This window comes from Phytophthora cinnamomi (assembly GCF_018691715.1).
Source record: "Phytophthora cinnamomi strain GKB4 chromosome Unknown Contig5, whole genome shotgun sequence".
Taxonomy (NCBI): Eukaryota; Oomycota; class Peronosporomycetes; order Peronosporales; family Peronosporaceae; genus Phytophthora; species Phytophthora cinnamomi.
The window spans coordinates 913,918-936,392 of NW_027150938.1; the positions used below are offsets into that span (position 1 = coordinate 913,918).

A 22,475-nucleotide genomic window follows, 5' to 3' on the forward strand; every position below is an offset into this window, starting at 1 on the left:
ACTCCATCCAGACTCCAGCAGCTTGGCCTCTGTGTATCGGCTGCTCCTCTCTTTTAGGCGCGCGAGTCTGCGCAGAGCAGCAGGCCACGCAGGGGGGAGGACAAGAACAGCGTGAGTCTCTCTCTCTCTCATTCTCTACTCCTCGTCCTCGAGCGCCGGCGGCTCGCCGATCTCGCTGGGCTTGAAAGAGAAGCGCGCGCCCGCGGGGCCGCTGTCGCGCCGCTTGATCACCTCCGTACCTGCGCGCGCAGCGAGCGCCTCCTCCCTGTCCGCAGCAACGTCCAGTCAGCCACACCGCACCACCGGAGCCGCTGCTGCGCAGTAGGCTTTACCTGGCGAAGACCTCCGAGTCCGTCTCGGGCGCGTTGGTGAGGCCCAGGTAGAGCACGACGGGGCCGCCCAGCATGCCCATGTAAGCCGAGTACTCCCAGCCCTTGCGCTCGAACACGTGCGTGCCCTGAGCAATAGGAGAGAGAGAGAGAGAGAGAGAGTGACACAAGACAGCAGCGGTCCCGTTAGGCCTGGGGGTCAGCGGAAGGAGCTGGAGAAGGAAGGAAGCACGCACGTTGTTGGTCAGCATGGCCGTCTCCGGCATGTGCGCGTGGGCCTTGGCGTGGGAGGCGAAGCCGCGGCGGGCGCAGCGAGCAACGGAGGGCAGCATCGTGGCGAGGTCGCTCTAGTCTCTCGGGATATCGTGCGGCGGTCAGGCGCCAATGCCGGGCAGTTCTACCGAGACGTGCGATTGGATGAAAAGAAAGTGTATTGGGGTTTGTATAAAGACGGGGCAGTCCCATCCGGACAGCGCCCATTATGGACCTGGACCACCAGCACAGAACATGGCTACAGCCCGCCGTTGAACTTGTCCTTGAAGTCGGTCGCTCGGGGATCATGCTCACTGCTGTCGCCGGCCGTAGGTGCTGGCCGCCATTTTCTCTCCGAAATGCATCTCCTGTTGCGTCAGACATGGTCGAGTTAGACTCGCATAGTCGGCGGAGTGACAAGAACTATTATACAGGCAGTCCGAACCTTGAACGACGCCATCGCAATCGGATGCACGGCAGCAACATCCGCCAAGCTGTCTCGGTGACTGCGCACTGGATGGTCCAGCACGCCTCGAGAGTACTCGCCACAGTAGGAAAGCACGCCCATCACGTCTGTCGTGGCCGGGTTCGCGGGACGTCGACGACGCGCAGACTCCGCGAGGAGCAGCACTAGCGGCTTGGCCACGCCCGGAAGTAGCGGCACTAACTGCTGAAGGTGCTCGTTGGCTCGTGAGTGGATGAACAGCTACATCGAGCGAGTGTGTCAGCTAGCTGTCTGGGGAGTTATGGGGAATAAGACACTCACCTGGGCCGCTACGACGGCGAGCAGCTCGTTCTTGAGAGTCGAGTCCCGTCGAGCCTCAATCGTGCTCATGTCAGCGTCAACACTCTCTGCAGCCGCCGAGAGAGACACCGTTGCAGCTTGCAGCTTCTGCTGCGCCTTCTCAAAGTCGGGTGGGCTCCGTTTCTGAGCTTCGGCATTGCGCTGCGCCGAGTCGAAGTCACTGACCTGAGCCACGACGACGAAACACCATGCAATAGGTTGTTAGCACTTGCATCTTACTGCGAATCGCTGCAGACAAAAGCATATAATACGGTTGTACCTTTTGCTTCAGGTTGCGGAGTTGCTGCGCTAGGTTGGCATTGCTTGCTCTCAGTTCCTGAAGAGGTTGCGTGACAGTGCGATACTGGAGGGATTGGGCCACGTCGAATACATTCTCCTGTAGCGACTGTTGAATCTCTTCCGCGCGAAGAGAGCTTTGAGCAAGTGCCTTGACACCGGGAGACTCGACTGAGTCGCCTGATGCTGCGACGATACACTGCCAGGTGAGTTCCCAGTGAATTATTGCTGGTTTAAAGCCGAACTTACCTTCCTGCGCGTCCTGCATTTGGGACTCGAAGAAAGCCGAAAACGCGTGCATGAGCTGCGCTGTCGCCTGAGCGTACGCGTGGGTTGCGTTCGTGTAGTGCGTCATGGCCTTGGAGAGATCCTCCAGCCGATCATTGTAGCGGTTAAACCTGAACGAATATCTGTAAGCACCGCAGAACTCGCCTGCTAAGCCGCTACACCTTACCTTTGCGTGCGGTACTCCAGCACCGGGTCGACGCCACCTTCCGATCCAGCCCCCATTGATCGGGCGATCTCATCTTTCAAGCTGGCAAGAACATCACACCCATCAGCAACAATGACTAGAGTCCGCATCCTCTTTGCGTGCCTCTCACCGCCGCGAGCCGTCCTTCACGCCCTTCATGAGGGACCCGTCCTTCACGTTCTTCATTAACTGCGCTCACACCATTGGGGTCAGTCGCACGGCGCGGAGCCACGGGAGGAGATCCATCCATCGATCACCTACCCAGGACGCCATGGTCGCTCGCGGCCTTCGTCTCTTCTCGTCGCGATTGAATCAATGGCCGGTCGCACGTCGCTTCAAACGGCCGTTTTGCTGAGCAATGGACTCGCATGACCATGATGTCGACGCGCTGATGGCTTTAATGGCAGCGCGTCGGGATTGACTTGGGCAGCGGATTCTATGCTGCTCCGCTTTTCACTTCCTAATTTCCTGCCTTCCAACAACTTCCAACAATCCACCACTACTCCGACCAAAAGTCATGAGGCTCGCATTGGGCATGTGCGCACTTTCGTTGGCGTTCCTGGCTTCGGACGCCCGCCCTTCCTTCGTGGCGCGAATCCCGAACGGCAATGGAGTGTCCGGCGTCGCTGCACTAGGCCACGTGAATCCTTCCGGCGGCGGAGCGACGAACGCTTTCGGCAGGGCCTTCGGGACCGCCGGCCACCAGTGGACGACGGGGCTGTGCCAGGCAGACTCGGACGGCGACGGCGCCACGAACGGCGAGGAGCTGGGCGATCCGTGCTGCTCCTGGGCGCCCTCAACGGGCTTCGGCGGTCAGTCTTCAGTCGCGAGGCTCTCTCCGACGCACCCGGGTGTGCCCAACAGCTTCACGGCTACGCAGCTGGCTGCCATGACCTGTGGCGGCGAGGCTGACCGCGACTCAACTGCGCCGAGTGGCGCTGCCTCGACGGCTCTATCTGTACCCGGGGATATTCCTGCATCTGACTCGCAGGCGTCGGCATCCTCGGGCTTTGGCAGCAGCAGCAGCAGCAGCAACAGCGGCTCATTTGGCGACGTGGTGGCCCCAGACGACCAGCCTCGCTTCTCTCCGGGACCGAAGAAGGATGAAACGCCGCAAACTCCCGTCACATCGGATGCGGGACGCCAAGGGGGCTTCGCAATCGGCTTCTGCTCGGGTACCATGGCCCTACTGCTGCTAGCGTAGATGTAGACGTAGTGTAGCCATTCGTACCAAGTTGAAGTGCGCGTAACCCCAACACGTAACCCCTGTGTAACCCAATCACTTCGCCGTATTCGTTCCAATGGATGGGGCTGGCGGCGACTCGGCTGCCGACCTCTTCTCTCGCGTGCTGCGCGGCGCCGAGCACGAGTCAGCCAGCGAACAGTCAAGCAGTAGCGCTGCCGCTGCTGTGGGCGGCTTTCTCGTGTGCCTGGACGTCCCCGCAGCCACGGAGTTCGGCGTGGACTACGAGGTGTTCCGCACGGGGTCCAAATTCCAGGGCGTCAAGTTCCTGCCGCTGGGGATCCACTTCGTGGTCTTCCGCTCTCGGGAGCAGGAGCACGGCATCCGACAGGGATTCTTCGTGCACGTGGAGCGCCACGCCCAGGTGATCGTACGCGAGTGGAGCCTGGAGAAGGAGGAGCTGGGGCCGCCGCGACCAAGCCTGAATGTCGATAACCTCGAGCGTATGGCGCCTGACGCACTGAGCCGCTGGCTGTGAGTTACTGCTCTGACACTGCTGCTGTTGGTCGTTGTGGCTGCTGCAGGCGCCGTCTTGTCGTTCCAACTTGACAGCGGGTTGGGGCCGTACCCGAAGCAGCACTTGAAAACGTGGCAGCGACTCTCCAACTTCATGACGCCGTCAGTGTTGCAGGTTGGGAACTGGAGGCGCTGGTGGTGCAGGAAATTGACAAGTGCTGATGGTTCCTCGGTGTGTGGTTGCACCGTTTGATTTGTGTTCATGCAGCGCAGCGGCGTGGAGTTTGGAGCCATTCTCCTACCTGGTGACGCGGTGGAAGACGCGGCAACCTCGACTAAAGCTCAGGAGGGCGTGATCCCATACTTTCCAGACCTTCCACGAACAGTGCGATTTACTGCGCTCCAGAAGACTCGAGCAGATCTGTCGGCGGAAGCGCGAACAACCTATCATTTCGATCGGAGGTGAGTGTCGATGTACATGCCCGACGCTAAACAAACTTTCTTGTCAGGTGACGCAGTGAATTTAATTGTAACCCACACTGTTTTGTTTCTATCGATGCCAGTGAAAGGCTAGAGGAACTGATCCAAACGGATTTCGGCGGCGACTGGAAGGAGCTCATCGGCGAGTTGCAGCTGTCATTTCTTGTATTCCTGCAGTTGTCGTCCCTTGCTGCACTGGAGCAGTGGAAGCAGGTACGTTCACACCAGCAAATTTTTGCTACAAGTTGTTGCCTTGTAAACGAACCGATCTCGCATATGCAACTGGTATCGTCTAACGTCTGCTTTGCTGCTTCTTCTGATGCTCAGTTCATTGCGCTGTTGTGCTCATGTGAGCAAGCGCTGTCTACCCACGTGGCGCTGTTTCTCGCGTTCATCAAGCTCTTCCGAACGCAACTGGAACAGGTGCGTGCGTCAACATCAAAGTGTGTCCACCTGACGCGCACCCTCACCTCAGCTGCTCGACAGATCCCCGAGGACTTTTTCCAGGACGAAACGACTAGCGAGAACTTCCTGGGCCCGTGCCTGCTGTCGCTGCTGGAGCTGCTCGAGGACGACGACGCCCCGCCGCAGGTCAGTCCATTTCGTTTTGAAGGACGGTTCGAGGCGAAAAGGGTCCACCACCTCCAGATGCTGATGACTCACACGTGTGTTATATCATTTCTACATTCGGAGCAGCTCCGACAGAAGGCGTTCCACCTACGCCAGCTTCTCGCCAGTCGCTTCGGCTGGGACGCGGGCGCCGAGCTGCTGGAGCTGGACGAGTTCGCGCCCGTCGTGGTGCCCGAGGACGAGGTAAGTGCAAGAGCAAGTCCCCTGCGATACTCGATCAAAAGATACCGTGCCACGTACGCCACGTGGTACTGTATGCAGAGTGATGGTCATCGGTTTCTGAGGGGTTTCTGACTGCTGCTGCTTGTCGCGCCCCTCGCAGCTCCGCAGCGCCGCTACCGATGACGTGGCCCCATTGCCGACTGCGACCGAGCTGCAGGCCCGCCAGCAGAGGCAGCGAGACGAGGAGGAGGCGGCGAACGCGGCAATTGCCGCCGCGTTCCTGCGCAGCTAATTTGGCGGGAGAGCTCCCGCCACACCGATGGTACACAATGCACACAGATGTTACACAATCGCGCATACAAACGCCAAGTCGGTGGTTTTGCTTGGCCCTTTTGAGCCCAATCCCCCACTGAGCTCGTCCAGGACAAGGGGAGAGCTTTAGGCAGCGAGAAGGAGACGCTCGGTGGATGGAAGCATGAAGCCGCAGCACCCCAGTTCCACCCCCGGCCGCGGCGGCTACGGCCCCAGCGGCGGCGCGCCGCACCCGCGCGGCAACCCGCACCACCTCGGTACGTCTGTGGCGCAACCAACCGCCAGCCGCCACCGCCCAGCAACCGCCAGGCTAACAGTCGATCGATCTATGACCCCGCAGAGTACAGACCCAAGGGCGGCCCGCAGCAGCACGACGCGCCCGCGCACCCGCAGATGACGCCTCCAGGGGCCGACGGCATGGACGTCAACGCGCCGGTCTTCAAGCAGGGCGGGGGCTTCAACCTGCAGCACGTACGTGGCCGCCGATCTTTTGCCTCGCTCTCTCGTCCTCACCTGGGCCCTTTTCCTTGCTGTTGCCTGTGCAGACCGCACGGCCCTACAACGGCCCCATGGGCTACAGTCCCGCGCCGCCCATGGGTGCGCCCGGCATGCCGCAGCAGATGCGCGGGCCCCCCGGCGGCCACCACCACCACCAGCCCCGGGGGATGCGCGGCCCCCCGCGGGGCGCCATGCACCACCAGCAGCAGCAGCAGTACATGCCCAGAGGCGCCATGAACCCGGCCGCACAGGGATACTACCCGCCGCAGATGCAGATGCCGCCCCCGTACATGCTGGGCCCCGGCCAGTACATGGGTGGGCCCCCAATGTACGGCATGCCCCCCATGCAGGATATGGGCATGGGCATGGGAGGAATGCCCATGCCCATGCCAGTCCCGCAGCCGCAGCACCAGCCGCCCCCGAAGCGCGAGCGGAAACGACTGGACATCATCGACCCCAAGACTGGCAAGGCCATCGTCATCGGAAAAGGCTCGTCGCCGGAACGTCCTAGCGATGCCGGTGCCACCACCGCGGTGGAAGACGCCAAGGCTGCGATTGCCAGCACCAGCACCACTGCACAGAGCACCCCGCAGAAGAAGGAACCGACGCCCGTCAAGGAAGAGCCCGCCGCTCCGCCTGCTCCGGAAACCCCACAGACTGACGCTAAGCAGAACGGATCTGTGAAAGCCGTCACAAAATCGCCGAAGAAATCTCCCAAGAAGAAGGCAACCATCGAGAAACCAGCAACGGCCGCTGAACCTGCTAAGGAATCGATGTCGGCCACGAACGGCGCGAAGGAAATTAAGGACGCAAAGGAGCCCAAGGAAGTGAAGGAGGCTAAGCCTGCCGCAGTGAAGGAAACGAAGACTGCTGCCAAGACACCTGTCGAAAAGACGGTAGAAAAGATGTCGGAGACTACTAAGACTGGCTCCTCCACTACAACGACGACAACCACAACAACCACTACGACCAGTACGGAGGTATCATCTCCGAAGACCAAGAATGTCAAGGAGACGAAGGCGGAGGTTTCGACTACGAAGCAATCAAAGACAATCTCGCCGAAGAAGAAGGTGCCGGCACAGGACACAGTACCAACTGCGCTGGAGCAGAAGGCTCTTGCTGCGGAAACGGAGGAGAAAACCCATGTTGCTGATAAACCGGCATCCAGCACAGTCGAAAAAACGACGGACGTGAGCGTGGTTGTGCAGAAAAAGTCAGGCGGCAAGCTGACCTACACGCTGGAGCTTTTGATGAGGTACGCTGCAAGAGGGATTTTGTGTACGAACAAATACACACTTGCTATGATACTAACAAAATGCTCGTATGTGATGGTGATACAGCTTCCGTGAAGAGTATAAGGAACTGCCGGATGCTGCAACTGGTCCTGATTCCAAGTGGCCGTCGATGGAGATTACCAGCGAGGTGGCTGTTTCGCGTGGTGGATCGCGCGGAGGTCGCAACGGAGCTGGCTGGGAACGTGGCGATAAACAGTCTGGCGGCTCGGGACGCCAAGGATCACGCGGTGGCTCGGGTGGTGGCCAGTGGGCACGGTCGCAGGATCTCCCGAAGCGCGGCAGGGGAGAGCGTGGAGGCCGCGGCGGCCGTGGTGGTCGTGGCGGTCCCCCGGACCCCCCTCTTCTGGATGGACCTGTTAAGCCTTTGACGAGATCGGCCAACCGCTGGATCCCGACAAAGAACGCTTCGACGTTGGAAGTGACCAAGAAGAATGTGAACTCCGTCATGAATAAGATGACCCGCGAGAAGTTCGATCGTTTGGCTGGACAGTTGACAGCTATCAACATGGAAAGCCTTGAAATGCTGCAGGCGGTCATCAAGATCATTTTCGACAAGGCTGTGAGCGAGCCGAACTTCTGTGATATGTACGCTGATTTGTGTGTGCACTTGGAAACCAACTGGAAGGTGTGGTCATTCTTGAAGATTGTCCAAAATGACGATGATAAGATGTTTTACTGGACTGCCATGTCTGATTCGGACTCGGAAGTAGTCGGACCTTTCGACAACGTAAGCAGCGCCCTGGAGTCGGCCGGTGGTGATGAATTTGAACCAGTTCCTGCTCCTTCCAACATGAAGTTGAGCGAAGTTCGTGTCCGTGACCACAAGTTCATCAAGGTGTGGGTGGAAGAGGACCCCAATGAGCCGAAGTACTACTGGTCGGGCCAGGATTTGGATGACTTGGGCGAGGACCAGGTTCTGAACGGCCCTTTCGAGAACCACGAGGGTGCGAGCCGCTCCGCAATCAAGACTTGCTCATTCAAGCGCATTTTGCTAAATGCCTGCCAAGAAGAGTTCGAAAAGGATAACATCTATGAGGAGCTAGAACAGAGTTTCAAGAAAGACAAAGAAGATGGTAAAATCACCCCGCAGATGGAGGCAGACTACGAAGAGAAACGGCTGATCATGAAGCTGCGAATGCTTGGTAACATCCGCTTCATCGGTGAGCTGTACCGAAAGGGCATGCTGCAAGAGCGTATTATGCACGAGTGCATCATGAAGCTGATGGACGTTCGTCCGAACAGTGACGGTATGATGGTGTGCGTGCACCCCAGCAACGCTCCTGATGAGGAGAGCATCGAGTCGTTGGCCAAATTACTGACAACGATGGGTAAGGACCTGGACAAGCATGGCGCGCAGGGCTTCATGCCGGCGTACTTCCACTATTTGGAGAACAAGTTGGTGAAGGACAAGCGTCTGTCGTCTCGTATCACCTTCATGATCAAGGACGTGATCGAGTTGCGCCAACACAGATGGGAGCCACGCCGGAAGGAATTGAAGCAGAAGACCCTGACCGAGATCCGTAAGGAGGCAGAACGAGAAGCACGTGCGCCTCCGAGCAGTGCACCCAGTGGAGGAGGTCGTGACCGCGGAGATCGCGACCACTTCAGGTCGGACCGCCGATCGAACTCGTCTCGCGATGGATTTAACAGTGGTCGCTCAACAATGGCGCCTGTGTACCAGCATTCGCAGTCAATGAATAGCCGTGGAAACAGCAACAGGCAAATGACGCTTCCGCGTGGCATCGGAGCGCGTGATGAGTCGGTGAAGACTGGACCCTCTGGTCGACCCGCTGCCTTTGGCGTTGGCGCTCGGCAAGGACGCGGTGGCCCTAGCGGATCACCAGCCAGCTTCCCTACCCGTCGTGCGGCGGCAGGAGCGAAGAAACCCCAATCGCCTGCTCGTGCCAAGGTGATCCCACCGCTTGACGACGACGCCCAAGAGAAGATCGGAAAGAAGGCTAAATCCATCGCTGAAGAGTATGTCTCGATTGTTGATCTAAAGGAGGCTGAGGCGTGCCTTGTGGAGGTCCAGAAGGAGTTTAAGAACCACGAGGACGTTAACCGTGTCTTTGCCTTCGAAGTTCTGAAGGAGGCCATTGACGCGAAGGTGGAAGCGCGCGAAAAGATGGTTGAACTGCTCGACAAGCTGAGCCTGGAAACCAAGACCCTTTCGTTTGTTGGCATCCGCTACGCTATTGAGAAAACGATTGAGTTGTGCGGTGATCTTTGGTGCGATGTGCCGAAGCTTCATGAGCACATGGCTGAATTCGTGGCGCGCTTCATCAAGGAATCGAGTCTTACGGGCGTTTCTCTGGATTGGCTGCTGGGCAGTTGTCTGCAGTCCGTGGATAAGGACGCCATGGAAGAGCTCATCGATGGTGGCTTCCTTGCTGCTATCCTTGGTGAAGTGCTGAAGCTGCTCAAGGCGGCCGACGTGGAAAAGGCGAAGAAGGAGATCAGCGCCACGAACGTCACAGTGCTGAGTGTGTTCCCCTCATACCGGCAATCCCCCAAGGACGTACAGGAGTGGATCAAGAAATATGATGTCGAAGAGGTGCTCCCGCTGGGGCCTGCGTTTAGACTCGTGGAGCAGGTGAGCAAAGATCTGTCGTACAACGAACTTGTGTCATTCATCGAGAAGAACATCCCCGAGACAATGCGCACCGATCCACTGTTTGCGGCGTACGCGTGCCTGTTTATTCTGAACTTGTCGAAGGAGGGCGAGTTGCCGTCGGCTGAGCGATGCATGCTGCTTACTGGATTCTGCGGCAACACCGACACTCAGGTTCGGCTAGTGTCGGCAATCTTGCAAACGCGAACTGACAACGGTAAGTGTCTGTTTTATCCTCGAAAATTGTTGTTTGCGAATGTAACAACTCATGCTTCTTGTTGCTGTTTGATAATGGCTGCAGACGAAGTGAAGAAGCTGCTCAAGCACTTAGTGAAGGAGGGTTCAGTGCTGGCCCCGGCTTTTAGCAAGTGGCTTGAGCTCAAGAATGACAATAGTGTGAGTAGGAAGCGGGTGCAGGAGGACCTAGGTCAGTTCGTAGAGGAGCTGGCCCGCACCAAGTGATTATCTGGCAACCGGGGCGCACACCCACCACCAAGTAAACACCGCACGGCTTCCGTGCTGGCAAGTGAGGCGAACACCTCTTAGCGAGTGCATAGTGTGCTCAGGTGGCGCTCATCTGCACGTTCTGGGTGACACCCCCCTGCGGATATCCCTCGCTAGTTAGCATACAAAAAAAATAAAAGTAAAAAACGAGAGCAATGGTAAGGTGAACTCGTATGTGTATTGCTGGAGGTTGAGACGTCTAGAATTTGATCGCTCGCTGCGATTGCCGATGCTGCAAGGCCTGCTCCTGCTCCTGCAACTGTAGTTCAACACAGAGACGAAAGCGTGAGCATCTCTTCATGAACAACAAGGCACAGCCAGACTTACTTCTCGTGATCGATTCTGCGTCTCGGACACCACATCTTCTGCTTGGCTCTGCGCGGCACCAGCTTGTTGGTGAATCTTTTGCAGTAGTCGAGCGTTCAGCTGCACCTCCAGGTTTGTTTGGTCTGCCTGAAGACTACGTTGTTCACGCTCGCGTATCTGCTGGAGTAGCACATCTTGTTGAGAGCGGTTTCTGATGGCTCGCTGCTGTCTTGCCAGCTTTTCTCGTCGTTCGGCTTCCACACGGTCCTGTTTCCACAGATCGGCCTGCTTGTTCATATCGCACTTGAGAGCTTCTTCGCGCTCCCGTTTCTCCTGCATCTGAATGCGCAGATATTCTTGCTGAGCGAGACTTCGAGCCTCAGCATCTGCTCGTCGTTTTCGCTCGTCTTCAACCTGCTTCTTTGTGTACTCTTGCTGATATCGCTGCACTCGATCGTCCTCCTCGCGAGCCTTGGCGTCGGTGGAGGCCTTAGCTGTGTCGTCGAAGATCTTCATCTTCTTCTTGATGTTCTCGGCCATGGTCTCGATCTGCTTTCTGCGGGCCTCATCCTTTCTCTTCTCCATGGCGATGTATTCCTCCGCCAGTTTGAGCTCCAATTCGCGCTCACGTGCTTGATGCTGGCGCTTTTGCTCAAGCTGGGCCTCGTTATCTTGGAACACTTGCTCTACGCGGCGCTTTTCAGCATCTTTTCGGGCCATTTCGCGAGCGAGATCATCCTTCCGCTGTCGCTCGAGCATTTCTGCTGCCTGGTGCTCTTGAGCCTTCTTAACAGCGCGTTCACGCTCGTGCTGGGCTTGCTTCGCCAGACGTTGCTGCGTCTGGATTGAAATTAGGTTGTGCTCCCGCTCCAGACGTTCCTCTTCCTTCCGTCGCTCCTCGTCTTCGGCCTCTCGAATCCTCTCTAGTGTCTGTCGGTGGAACTCGGCACTGTTCTCACGCTCTTGCTGCTTAGCACTACGCTTGTGAGAGACTTGAGCCTCCAGCTTGGACGTGTAGTCTCGTCTCTCTCGTAGCTTGCGCTCTTTAGTGCGCTCCGCGTCCATCTTCTCCTCGATGGAGCTGTATTTGACAATCTCTTCCCAGATGCCATTGCCTCGCTCCTTCTTGGGAGAAACACGCGGGGGCAACGAGAACCCCACGCTCTTCTGCTGCAGCTGCGCCTCGGTCATGTATCTGTCGTCATCTGCAACGCTGCGACTAGTGATGCCACCGGTAGTAGTAGAGGCGCCTCGTTCGCGAGAGCCGACTTTAGCATGGCGCGCCGAGTTGTTGTTCGAGTGCTCCTTGCTCTTGGACGAGCGTCTGCCGGACGCGCGGTCTTGCGCCAAGCGCAGGTTGGCTGGCGGTGTCGGCTCTAGCTGCTCTTGGTTGTGTGGCGATGGTCGCTTGGTCGTGTGCGCAGCCAGCGAAATCTGCTCCTGCCGACGCGCCGAGAGCTCGTCGACGATCTCCGCCAGCGCCGTGTCCGACAGATCGCCGGCTGGGAGGCCTCGCTGCTTGACGACTCGCAGCACCTCCGAGGCCATCTCCTCCGCCACCTTGGGGCTCTTGCGCAGCTTCTGCTGCAGGCGGGTGCACATGGCGAGGCGCAGATTCTCCTTCATCTGCATCTGCCGCGCCTTGTCTCGCAGCCGTTCGCGATCCACAGTGCGCACCGTGCTCATCGAGGCCAGCGACTGCACGTCCGAGGTCCTGGAGCTCATGGCTCGAGGCACGGGCTTCCCGATCATGTCGATCTCGACACGCTACGCGCAGCAACTTGTCGAGCCTGGTGCGCAAAATGAGCTGGTCAAGCGTTGCGCCCTCAGCACTGCAACATGGTTCTATTTTGCGAGCCCTTCATGAGTGAAAAAAGGTTCTATTTTTTCACTCATGAGGGCTCACACAGCTCGAGAAACGATCATGTGCGTTGCTAAAACATTGCTAAAAGCATTCGTGATGTCCAGCACCAAACACAATAATTAGTCTGTCTTCAAAACAGACAGACTAGTTTTGAACATAGACTGATTTTGAATACGAAATAGTCTGCTAGTGATAAAGAGAACGCGTTTCAGACATCAAACGATAGCTTTGTCGAGTATATGGGTTCCTGCTCGCTATATGTGGCATCTAGCTTCACTTTCGTCTTCGTTGATCGGCTCTTGTTCTTCTGCTGTCTCGCCGCCCTCCTTCGGTTTGCCTGCAAACTCCAGTGGGTACTTCTGGATGATCTCCTGTAAGCGAGGGAAACGTTGTGTTACTGACCATATTCCGTCAACACCAAGCGATAAGCCGCATCACATCATAGCGTTGCGTGCTTAATTGATGGGAATGGATGGGCAGGAACCAAGCCACTTGCCCAAGACGAGCCCAGTTCAGACAGACTAATTATGAATATTTGTGCCCAGACTAAATATGAACATCCTGATTTCTGTAGCACATGAATTAGTCTGACCCCGACTAATTTTGAGCCCAGACTAAGGCGCTGTAGCGAAATCGCTGGAGCTGGCCGGTCCCTGGGCCCCAACTTCCATCAGTGCCGCAAGCGCAGTGATTATACTCGTCTTCTTCTCGGACGGCAGCGATTGCACATCGAGCTCCGACAACAGCACGCCGAGCGAGAACATGATAGCCTTGTAGTCGCAGCATTCCCCGAGCATGACCTCCGGCGCCATTCAGCGCGACGTCCCGACGCCCGCCGTCATGGTGCGGTCCAGCCTCTCGCGAGAGATGCCGAAGTCCGTCCGCTTGGCCGCGAGGTCGCTGCTTAGCAGGACGTTGCGCGACGTGAAGTCGCAGTGGATGATCGCCGGCGCCAGCGAGTGCAGGTGTACGAACGCGCGTGGCAGACGTGCAGCGCGATGGTAATCTTCTCTCGATCGAAACCGACCAGTGTCCCGACTCGATGTACCGATACAGCAGCGAGCGGAGGTCGCCGCCGCCCATGAACTCGAGCACCACCCAAAGGTCCGACGCGGACGTCCACGCGACACCCACGAAGCGCACAACGTGCGAGTGGTTATGCGTCGCGGTAATCTTGACTTCGGCGAGGAAACCGTCGACATGGTCGTCGTTATCGTGGGTAGGGCAGCAGATTCATCGCTACCACCTTGTCGCCCCTGAAGGAACCCGAGAACACTTGGCCGAAGTTCTCTGACCGATGGGCTGGTTCGCTTGCACCTCTTCCCTCGGTAAGGTATCCGCCTCGTTCTCTATTTCCATCGCCGTTGGCACATAAATGCCAGGGTGCGTGCATTTCAGTCGTGGAAAGCGAACGCTGACCGTCGGAGTCAAATGGTACGACGATCAAGGAAGCAATCCACAAGGACGGATTGTTAGAGACGTCTGTCGTCAAGGTCATCAGCATTCGTTAGATCTAAGAAGTTTATGTGACACTAATGTACATCAGTTCGAAACGAAAAAAACAAGGTAGCACTTGGTAAACGCTGCTGCACCGTGTCATCGTACAAGTACAGATCATGTGGCAAAGATGACTCGATCATTGAGCCATCGAGTCAACGAGGCTGATGTCGCTCGTGTCAAACGCCTGGCAGGCGCGGTCGTTGCACGACCGAATAATAGTCTTAATGAACGGAGTCGGCCACCCCGATGACTACATGTTACTTGAACGCGAAACAAATCCGCGAATGTCGCTTGAGTGATCAGATAAATTTCCGTCACAGGTATTATACTCGAGTACAAGTTATTTGAAATAATAGGTTTTTTAAATTTAATAAAAACTGGATGGATCAACACGCCAGCATAATTTGATTTGAGAACAGGTAATTCAACATCACAGTCCCCTCAAGCGCCTTTGAACCGAACCGAATGAATCATATTCAGCAGGTATTCCGATTAGACAATAATGGCATTCCGCCTAAGGACTCTGGATAAAATCCAGAGAATTGACGTGCACACCAAATGTACCAATTGACAATTTACGTATGAAGAAATTGACGAATCATGTATAGTTACATGAATCCGTCACAGGCTGGGTAGATGCAACCCATAACACCTTGCAAAATGCACTAGACGGAGCTGGAAGGGTTCAATCGAGTGCTTCAGGGTCCCATCCTCGTCATAGCTGAAAGTGAAGATCTTGGCAACAGGTATTTCAGGTCGCGTCCAGCGTCCACGAGTGAATCACCTGGCCTCTTGGTCCTAGTGGATTCGTTGCTGTTGCTATCCCCTGTGGAGGTCTCTTGAACGGGGCGTGCAACGTGTATAACCCCGGCAAACTCGGCGCCTCGCCATAGATCATCCTCTTTGGGCATTCTTGGCGAACAGTATCACCGTTATTGTCGATGCTTCAGCACTGTTCTCTTGAAAGTGACGAGGACAAACCCCAAGGCAGTCACCACGCCCGCCCGATGGGGAGACCCTTCATCTTCTCAAATCGAGTCGTCCCCTTTCACGGGCCGTGGAAGAAACTCTTCACCACCTCGTCTTGGTCTACGTAGCGCCCACAACCTCTGGCGATGACTACCCATGCATCGTCCAAGCAGCTCTCGTATATGGTAGGTGAAGCAGTCCCCGAACAGCACACCGTGGCCTTTCAGCCGCCCTTGCCTCCAGCCACAGCTCCTCGTCAATCGAGTTTCTCCATCGAGCGATCGGCTTTCGCGGGCTTAATTAACACAAGCCGCACACAACGTATCCACCGTAACAAATCGTAGCGACCATGACAACCATCGACGAGGTGACGGCACGTCTGGCGGCCGCGCAGGAGCGCCTGGCCGCGCTGGAGCGTGGACTCGACGACCTCGAGGGCGTGCGGCGTGTGAAGCAACACCTGCAGCGCGAGAAGCTGGCCAGCGCTGCCCTCAAGACGGCGCCCGGCGACTACTACCAGTGGACGCTGGCGCAGAGAGGGTCTGTCTGGCTGTCTGGCTGACTCGATGAAAGCTACTGCAGCTGCCACTAACCAGAACTGTGGTGGCTGTCGAGTGCAGGGGGCTGCTGGGCTGCGCGATCCCGCACCTGTGCAAGAGCATCATTGTGGAGAACGTGGCGTGCACGAACGGCGGCGTGGAGGACCCTCTCAACAGCCGGTGGGTGGGCGTTAATTAAGGCAGAGGAGGAGGGAGCAAGGAGACTCACGCCACTCTGCTCGTTGTCGTTGCTGCTGCTGCTGCAGATACTACTGCGTGGTGCTGCAGTACAACTCCAAGCTGGACGCGGAGCAGCTCCGCCGCTTCGTGCGCGACAGCATCCCGGAGGCGGACCGTCCGTCGCGCAAGAAATTCAACTTCCAGCACGCCCCCGGAGAGGTGAGGGCGGTGGCTGTGGAGTTTGACATGTTATGTCTGTGCTGACGCAGTGGTTGTCTGCTGTCTACGCTGTGCAGGTGTCGGAGCAGCTTACGGGCTTTGGCCACAACGGAGTATCCACGTTCGGCATGAAGACGCCCATTCCGGTATACCTCACAAGTCTCTAGGTAGCATTGAGCGAGCGTGACTAACCATTCCCCACTGCAGGTTATTGTGGCGGGAGATGTCGCGGCGTTGAAGCCGCCGTTCCTGTGGCTCGGTGGCGGTGCGGAGACCGTGAAGCTGCGCACCAGCGTGCAGGACCTGGTGAAGGCCTTGGGTGCTCGCGTGGCTGACGGGATCACGACACTTCGCACCGACCTTGAACAATGAGTGATCGCGAAGTTAGAGATAACAAATATCTTGCTATTCAGTAGACCAACAAGTCAGTCTCCATCGATGGTGCGTAGTCCATAACGGACGTGGCAGTTGGGTCCTAGAAACTGCTTTGCATGGTCCGTGAAGAAAAATATACCATCTCGCTTGGTTTTGCACTCTCGTCGAGAAGATGTCGTTGGCTAGTGTGCAACTGACGAATGTTCAAGAGCTGAATGATGCTGTCAACGCCATTTTCGAGAGGGCGCTTAGCCAACTTCACTGTTGCGACGCCTACGCCGATGTTTGCGAAGAGTTGGAGGAGAAGTGCTCGCAGAAGCTAACTAGAAGCTCGATATGGGACGGCTTGATTTACTAATCGGTCGAAGATGCGCCACCTCGGCTGGTTTCTGGTCCATTCAACTCGAGAACTGTTGCCCGTCAACACTTTACTGACCAGCTTAAAGAAGCACCTCCAAATTTGATCTACGACACCCGCTTCAACCAAGGTGGGAAATTGTTCAAGCTCTGGAAAGGCGTAAGCGAGAGCTTGTACTATGTCTCGCCTCAAATTGTGCTACAACGGCCGTATCGGAGTCGCTCAGCAGCAAAACTGGAAAAAGACTTCCACCCCGTTCGGACCGTTCTCCTGAGGTGCTGCCACAAGAGCTGGGGACCAACAGCAAACAAAAACTGAGGAAAGCAGACGCAGAAAAGATGAAACAACGCAAGCTGGGGACGTGCCACTTCCTGGCAGCATTGCTTCGACGAGGAATAGTGGACGTGTCGACGATGCACCGGTGTATGGAAGTTTTGCTTGATGTCCGGCAGAACATCGCTGGCGAGCTTGACCTATTAAATCCGCACGTCGGACCGGATAAAGTCAATCTGGAGGCACTGTGTACGCTCCTGGAATCCGAGTTGATCGGTGATCGGCTGGAATCTCGATCCAAAGACCCACTGGTGTCCAAGTACTACTGGATGCTCAAAAGCAAGTTAAACGGTCGTACGCGCCTGCCACCTGAGTTCGCGAGTCGAGTGCAAGCTGTGATTGGCCTTCGGGCAAACCGCTGGGATGCGAACAGCATGGAGAAGGAGAAGGCGCGCAACGAGATTGGTCAACTTTTCCACAACAAGCGAGTTCGGACTGAGTAAGCTCCTCGTGGAAGCTGAAGTGTTCTACATCGGTCGCGTCTTAGCCGCTGCATAGGTTGCGTGTGCTGATCTCCTGTCAAGCCCGCTTGTGGTGCACTAACAAATTGTCAGTGACAATTAACCATTGTGCGAATCAGTCAGGAAAGGGGGGCTGTATACCCGTACCAGAGTGCCATAGCACGAGGCGGTCAGCGTAGTTCACTACTTTAGCGTTCGTATTGAATTAGTCCCATCAATAATCCAGTTCGAGAGCGAGCAACCAGTCCTTGGAGCTACCACCCGAGCAGTGCACAGCCTAAAGGCGCCCTGCTCCACTGGGCGTACAAATAGCACTATCATCAGCAAAAGGAGAGCTCCCTCGATATGGTTTGCAGTGTCAACTACACGATACTAAAGATGACTCAGCCCACTCGTTCTATGCTTCGGAAATCGCGCTGCCGGCTCCTTTTATTACCCTCGAAGCTACCCCCCCCTGTTGCGAGTTCACAGACAACTTCTGTAGCCATGTACAGGGTATCGGTGGTCAAGTTCCTGCTGATGATATCTTACAAGGTCGTGGATGTGTGGCGGTGTCTGGACCACCACGTGTACTCGGGCTTTATGGTGCGTGTTGTCCGCCTTCTTCTTGTGCGAAAACTGGCCACAATCATGCAGGACGACAGAGCCAGCAGCTGCTGGTCTGTCCTGCCGACGTAGGTCTGCATCATTGGCAGGACGGTGCTCTTTGGGTGTACCTGGTGCGTATGCGTGCTAGAACCTAACAAGAACCGCTACAGCATCAAGTGGCGACTTGGTCAACAGATGGATCGACATGCTACAGAACTGCTTCAACTTGGGTGCTCCATCTATACCCTCGGGTATCTTTCGGCTAGTGACTACATGTAGTCCGGGTCGGTGCAGTCGCCATCGCCGCCTCCGCTCCCGATGCAGCAGCGCTATCTGGGAGACCCGGTGTCTTCCATCGCCAGACTTCAGCGCGCGAGAGAATTGTTGCTGAAGGTGAGAATTTCTGCGGCAGTGGCAGAAGCCCCGCTCCTTTTCCTGCTCCTGCCATTCGCAAACTCATCAAGTAAGCAACAATCAACCAACAACGACGACAACGACAAGGAGAGGAGGAAAAAGAAGGTCGACCACAAGGTGACGAGACGGGCTGAGTGGTGTGCCATCGGAGGTGCCTTCAAGCAAGTGGTGGTGGCCGAGGAGCAGGAGCCAACCTCACGGAAAAACTTCGTCGACGGCGAAGACGCTGGTGCCGGCGAAGCCTATCCTACAACTCAAGTGCAGATTTCACTGGTGATTATGGTGTCCAACATCGTCCTGTCAACGGGCATCCTGACGCAGATGTGGATGCTTCCCAGTGCCCAGGCGGATGAGGGGTCGATGAAGGTGAACGGCATCAAGATGGAAAAGATGGTGGAGGAGGCGCTGGAGGTGAAGGAGTTGGTGGAGGAGGAGGAGGAGGAGGAGGAGGAGGAGGAGGAAGACGAAGACGAAGAGAAGTTCAAGCAATTGTCGCCGGCTGTGGCGTCGTGGACGCGTTAGACAAGAACGATAAGACGGAGGAAGTCAAGGTGTCCACGCAAACACCGCTGGTGGTGGACTTTGTCCAGCCCGAGGCTCTCAAGCAATCCGCGCTAGAGATTAGCTACATGGACCTGGCGAACACGATTGTATCCCGGATGGCTGCAATCAAATATAGCAAGCTCCGACAGGAGTACGCGCAACTCGAGCGGAAGCTCGACCAGTGCATCTCGTCGGGTGAGTTCACGGCAGAGCTGGAACGCAGAGTCGTCGTATGGGAGAAAGCGAACTCCGACACCAACGAGCAGGCTCTCCGGGCTGTGGGACGCTACATGCCCGTGAACGTGAAGACCGTGTCGGAGGCTGCTCTGCTATTTGCCGAGGTCGGACGCTGTCACCGAGAGTATGGCCCGTCGTTTCAAGAGCTGATGCTGCTTCGACACAGCCCCGGTACATCTGGACGCTGCACCCGAGCGTCCTGGCGAGCGCCAATGTCTACGGCCCCACCCTAACGGAGAGCAGAGCACTTCATCTCCACCTACGAAAGCCTGCTCAGGCTTGGAAGGAGACAAACTGGCCAAGCGCAGGTTTGAGTAGTCTTGCGGTCTCAAGGACAAGTCGAAGGAAGCTGTGCGTGACTGCCAGTGTCCTGCCAATGCAGTCGGTGCGGGACTGTATGCTGCCGGCCCGAAGGGGACGTGTGTGCGGAGGCGCAGTGAGAGACCGCCCAATGAAGAGGATCACGGTCATGGTGGTGGTGGCGGCGTAGCATGGAACACTATCCATATTAGCAATACACTTGGCGTTAGCGATGCAGTCCGTGCATCCGCTCACGTCTACAGTTGAGAAACACACGCAGCTTCACTCAAACTCGCTCAAATCTGTGCTCACGATTAGACTTGGCCTTTGTAGCGGCCAGAACCCGTCCAACGCCAGCGCTAGTGAAGCAGAGCGCCATGACCAGAGGCCTCGAGGAAGGTAGTTACTTAGCCTGGCGGCAGTGTGGCGAATGACGCCCATGAGTCCACTCAAGCGGCGCGCGCCCGATCCTGCCAAGAGTCATTCGCGAAAGTGCCCGTCCGAGCCCCCGCGAGCGACAAGATCCGAGCATGCGCCCGAGCAGCAGCCAGCAGCCGCAGCCGCAGCCGCAGCTGGGCGTGGGCGACTGCGTGGCCGTCAAGCCCAAGGCCAGCGACAGCGGCGGCGCCAAGAGACTCGGCCGCGTGCAGCGCCTGCGCTCCAGCGGCGCCGTCGACGTGTTCTACGCCGACGGCCGCGTCGAGGAGCGCGTGGCGCGCGACCGCCTGGCGCCCGACAGCAGCAAGACCAGCAGCAGGACGCGCGCCAAACGGCCGCTGGCCGCCAGGCCCAGCACCAGCACCAGCCACGACGACGCGCTGGAGGACAAGGCCCCCGCCCCAGGCGCCGAGGCCCAGCGCAGAGCGCGCACGGCCGCCGCCAAGAGACGCCAGCCGGCCGAGGCGTCTGCGCACACGGCGCGGGCCGCGCAGCAGCAGCAGAAGCAGCAGCAGCAGAAGCAGCAGAGGCAACGAGACGTGAGCGACTCGGTCGCCCGCACGCAGCAGCAGGTCGCGGACATCATGGCGGCCATCACCGCACCGGACGCAGACGCGGTGGCCGTCAAGAACGCGCTGTCGCTGCTGCTGCGCGTGATCCGCTCGGCGCCGCAGGTCACGGCCGAGTGCATCCACGAACAGAACGGCGAGCTGCGGCTGCTGGCCACGATCCAGACGCACGCCTCGCACGCGGTGCTGCTGTGCTACGGCTGCGTGCTCATGCGCAAGCTGTGCCACCTCAGCGCCGAGTCCGTCGAGCTCTTCTTGCAGCACGGCATTGTCCCCGCGGTCGCCCAGGCGCTGCTGAGCTTCCCGGAGGACGCCATTCTGCAGGCGTCCGCGTGCGGCTGCCTCGCAGTGCTAACCCAGACGAGCGACGCCAGCAAGGGCGAAATGCTCGCGATGAGCGAGCCGAGCATCCTCGCACTCGTGCTCACGTCTCTGGATAGTCACCGCGAGTACTCGAATCTCACACGCCAAGTGCAGATTTATGCATGTGAAGGTAAGGCTTGGGTGGGCGCAGTGTGTCCGCGAGGCGTGCTCGGCTGACTGTACTTGCTTGTCCAGTTTTGACTGAGTTATGTGACTTCGGTGGGCCGCCGACTGTTGGATCCTTGATCGCGCATGATCCTCGGCGGAAAACGGAGTCCCCCATTGAGCTGGCTGTCTCCCTCACCCGACAGAGCATGGCCCGCGAAGACAAGAAAGTGACGTGCTCGTTTTGCAGTTTGTTGTTGTGGTACGTTCACGGATGTGTGCAGTTGGGGTTGCCTTCCGAACACTAAGTGGGGCTGTTTTTTTTCTGCGTTGCGTAGTCTTGCATCAAATAGTTCTACCGCAGCCGAGAGTTTGCGCGAGGTTGGTGCCATCGCGGATATCTCCGTCGTTATGGCAAAGTATCCTATTGACGAAGGTGATGTGCGTTCCTCTTTTGTTGTCGGTCTCTGTCGCACTATTTTCTTACATGTGCGCTGTGATACAGGTATTATACGATTCTCTGCTGCCGCGCTGCGTGAAATTGCGGAGACGAGCCTGAGTCATTCGCCGTCGAAAACGGTTCATGAAAAAGCTCGAGTCATTTTAGATGAAGACGTGTCTCCCCAGCCCATAAGTTCGACATCATCCTTTCCAACAACACGAGAGCGTTCGATCACACCAGGAGCGTCGAGTAGCCGCGGTCGTGACAATTCCCCGCGAGCAACCAGCAGGAAAGGCGAGTCTAGCCTAAAGTCGACTGGCCGCCGGCGACCCAAGTCTCCTGCGGGTCGGCCCAGCACTTCATCGGGTGTACCAGCTCCAGAGAATGCACGTTCGTTCGGACAGTTATCACATGCTCTCGGCGATGCTCCAGGTTCCTCTTTTTTCACTTCCCCCGTAAAGCTGGCTGATGACCCCCGATCGACAACTCCAAAAGCATCAAGGCTTCCTCTTCCACGCAGCAGAGATGAACACATACGGAGGGCGGGTGAAATGAAGCGACGGAACAACGGAAACGGGCAACGCGATCGCCTCTTGATGAAGACGTACGGCAACGCACCCTTAGGATCGAAGACTCACCGAACAGGTGCTTCGTCCGATACATTCGCCTCGCAAACTGATAGAGGTTTCTCTCGGGATAATTCATCCAGCCGATTCAGTCCTCTAAAGAACAATTATTTGGGAACTGAGGGCGTGACATTTGTCATTCCCCCTCCGCTTTCAAGCAGTCAATCTCTAGAGCAGCCCATCGTATCACGAGGGACCAAGACACCAACGCGACCCCACTCAGCACGTCTAACACCGCTGGTCAATGAGCGAGTTAAAATTTCCACCGCTAGGTTTCCTAATTCTGCAGCGAACGCTTCGGAGTGGGGAAGTGGAGATGGCGAGTGGCCGACGGATACTAGCATGAACACCGGTCATTTACGTCCACAAACTGCCGTCGTAGTGACAAAGCTATCCGATCCTGCGAGCCGATGGGATAGAC

The 22,475-nt window shown here is 57.1% G+C and overlaps 10 protein-coding genes across 10 annotated transcripts; 7 read left to right on the forward strand and 3 right to left on the reverse strand.

Annotated features, from left to right (window-relative positions):
- Positions 1 to 135: 135 nt before the first annotated feature.
- On the reverse strand, positions 136 to 661 carry IUM83_09881 (uncharacterized protein; the record flags this gene model as incomplete). The annotated part of the gene is made up of 3 exons (XM_067934355.1): positions 136 to 265; positions 333 to 457; positions 566 to 661. The coding sequence occupies 3 exons, from the start codon at positions 659 to 661 to the stop codon at positions 136 to 138; spliced, it is 351 nt and encodes a 116-aa protein (XP_067799312.1).
- A 231-nt stretch (positions 662 to 892) lies between these two features.
- On the reverse strand, positions 893 to 2,407 carry IUM83_09882 (uncharacterized protein; the record flags this gene model as incomplete). Its single annotated transcript, XM_067934356.1, has 8 exons — positions 893 to 949; positions 1,027 to 1,287; positions 1,348 to 1,551; positions 1,646 to 1,848; positions 1,912 to 2,060; positions 2,117 to 2,197; positions 2,265 to 2,323; positions 2,396 to 2,407. 8 exons carry the CDS (start codon positions 2,405 to 2,407, stop codon positions 893 to 895), a joined length of 1,026 nt encoding a protein of 341 aa, XP_067799315.1.
- A 244-nt stretch (positions 2,408 to 2,651) lies between these two features.
- IUM83_09883 (mRNA splicing factor) lies at positions 2,652 to 3,338 on the forward strand (the record flags this gene model as incomplete). Its single annotated transcript, XM_067934357.1, has 1 exon — positions 2,652 to 3,338. One exon carries the CDS (start codon positions 2,652 to 2,654, stop codon positions 3,336 to 3,338), a length of 687 nt encoding a protein of 228 aa, XP_067799314.1.
- Positions 3,339 to 3,435: 97 nt separating this feature from the next.
- On the forward strand, positions 3,436 to 5,397 carry IUM83_09884 (mRNA splicing factor; the record flags this gene model as incomplete). Its single annotated transcript, XM_067934358.1, has 8 exons — positions 3,436 to 3,820; positions 3,902 to 4,008; positions 4,102 to 4,295; positions 4,397 to 4,526; positions 4,641 to 4,736; positions 4,800 to 4,904; positions 5,010 to 5,126; positions 5,266 to 5,397. The coding sequence occupies 8 exons, from the start codon at positions 3,436 to 3,438 to the stop codon at positions 5,395 to 5,397; spliced, it is 1,266 nt and encodes a 421-aa protein (XP_067799413.1).
- A 183-nt stretch (positions 5,398 to 5,580) lies between these two features.
- IUM83_09885 (eukaryotic translation initiation factor 4 gamma put) lies at positions 5,581 to 10,283 on the forward strand (the record flags this gene model as incomplete). The annotated part of the gene is made up of 5 exons (XM_067934359.1): positions 5,581 to 5,674; positions 5,758 to 5,888; positions 5,963 to 7,170; positions 7,256 to 10,038; positions 10,123 to 10,283. The coding sequence occupies 5 exons, from the start codon at positions 5,581 to 5,583 to the stop codon at positions 10,281 to 10,283; spliced, it is 4,377 nt and encodes a 1,458-aa protein (XP_067799412.1).
- Positions 10,284 to 10,524: 241 nt separating this feature from the next.
- IUM83_09886 (trichohyalin-like protein) lies at positions 10,525 to 12,383 on the reverse strand (the record flags this gene model as incomplete). Its single annotated transcript, XM_067934360.1, has 2 exons — positions 10,525 to 10,584; positions 10,653 to 12,383. The coding sequence occupies 2 exons, from the start codon at positions 12,381 to 12,383 to the stop codon at positions 10,525 to 10,527; spliced, it is 1,791 nt and encodes a 596-aa protein (XP_067799414.1).
- Positions 12,384 to 15,313: 2,930 nt separating this feature from the next.
- Positions 15,314 to 16,274, forward strand: IUM83_09887 (proline-trna ligase associated domain containing protein; the record flags this gene model as incomplete). Its single annotated transcript, XM_067934361.1, has 5 exons — positions 15,314 to 15,504; positions 15,585 to 15,683; positions 15,770 to 15,902; positions 15,980 to 16,048; positions 16,110 to 16,274. 5 exons carry the CDS (start codon positions 15,314 to 15,316, stop codon positions 16,272 to 16,274), a joined length of 657 nt encoding a protein of 218 aa, XP_067799311.1.
- A 699-nt stretch (positions 16,275 to 16,973) lies between these two features.
- Positions 16,974 to 17,411, forward strand: IUM83_09888 (eukaryotic translation initiation factor 4 gamma put; the record flags this gene model as incomplete). The annotated part of the gene is made up of 1 exon (XM_067934362.1): positions 16,974 to 17,411. One exon carries the CDS (start codon positions 16,974 to 16,976, stop codon positions 17,409 to 17,411), a length of 438 nt encoding a protein of 145 aa, XP_067799310.1.
- Positions 17,412 to 18,335: 924 nt separating this feature from the next.
- Positions 18,336 to 19,444, forward strand: IUM83_09889 (uncharacterized protein; the record flags this gene model as incomplete). Its single annotated transcript, XM_067934363.1, has 2 exons — positions 18,336 to 18,932; positions 19,022 to 19,444. The coding sequence occupies 2 exons, from the start codon at positions 18,336 to 18,338 to the stop codon at positions 19,442 to 19,444; spliced, it is 1,020 nt and encodes a 339-aa protein (XP_067799309.1).
- Positions 19,445 to 20,041: 597 nt separating this feature from the next.
- Positions 20,042 to 21,545, forward strand: IUM83_09890 (Armadillo-type fold; the record flags this gene model as incomplete). The annotated part of the gene is made up of 4 exons (XM_067934364.1): positions 20,042 to 21,011; positions 21,077 to 21,248; positions 21,325 to 21,427; positions 21,492 to 21,545. The coding sequence occupies 4 exons, from the start codon at positions 20,042 to 20,044 to the stop codon at positions 21,543 to 21,545; spliced, it is 1,299 nt and encodes a 432-aa protein (XP_067799447.1).
- Positions 21,546 to 22,475: the final 930 nt, after the last annotated feature.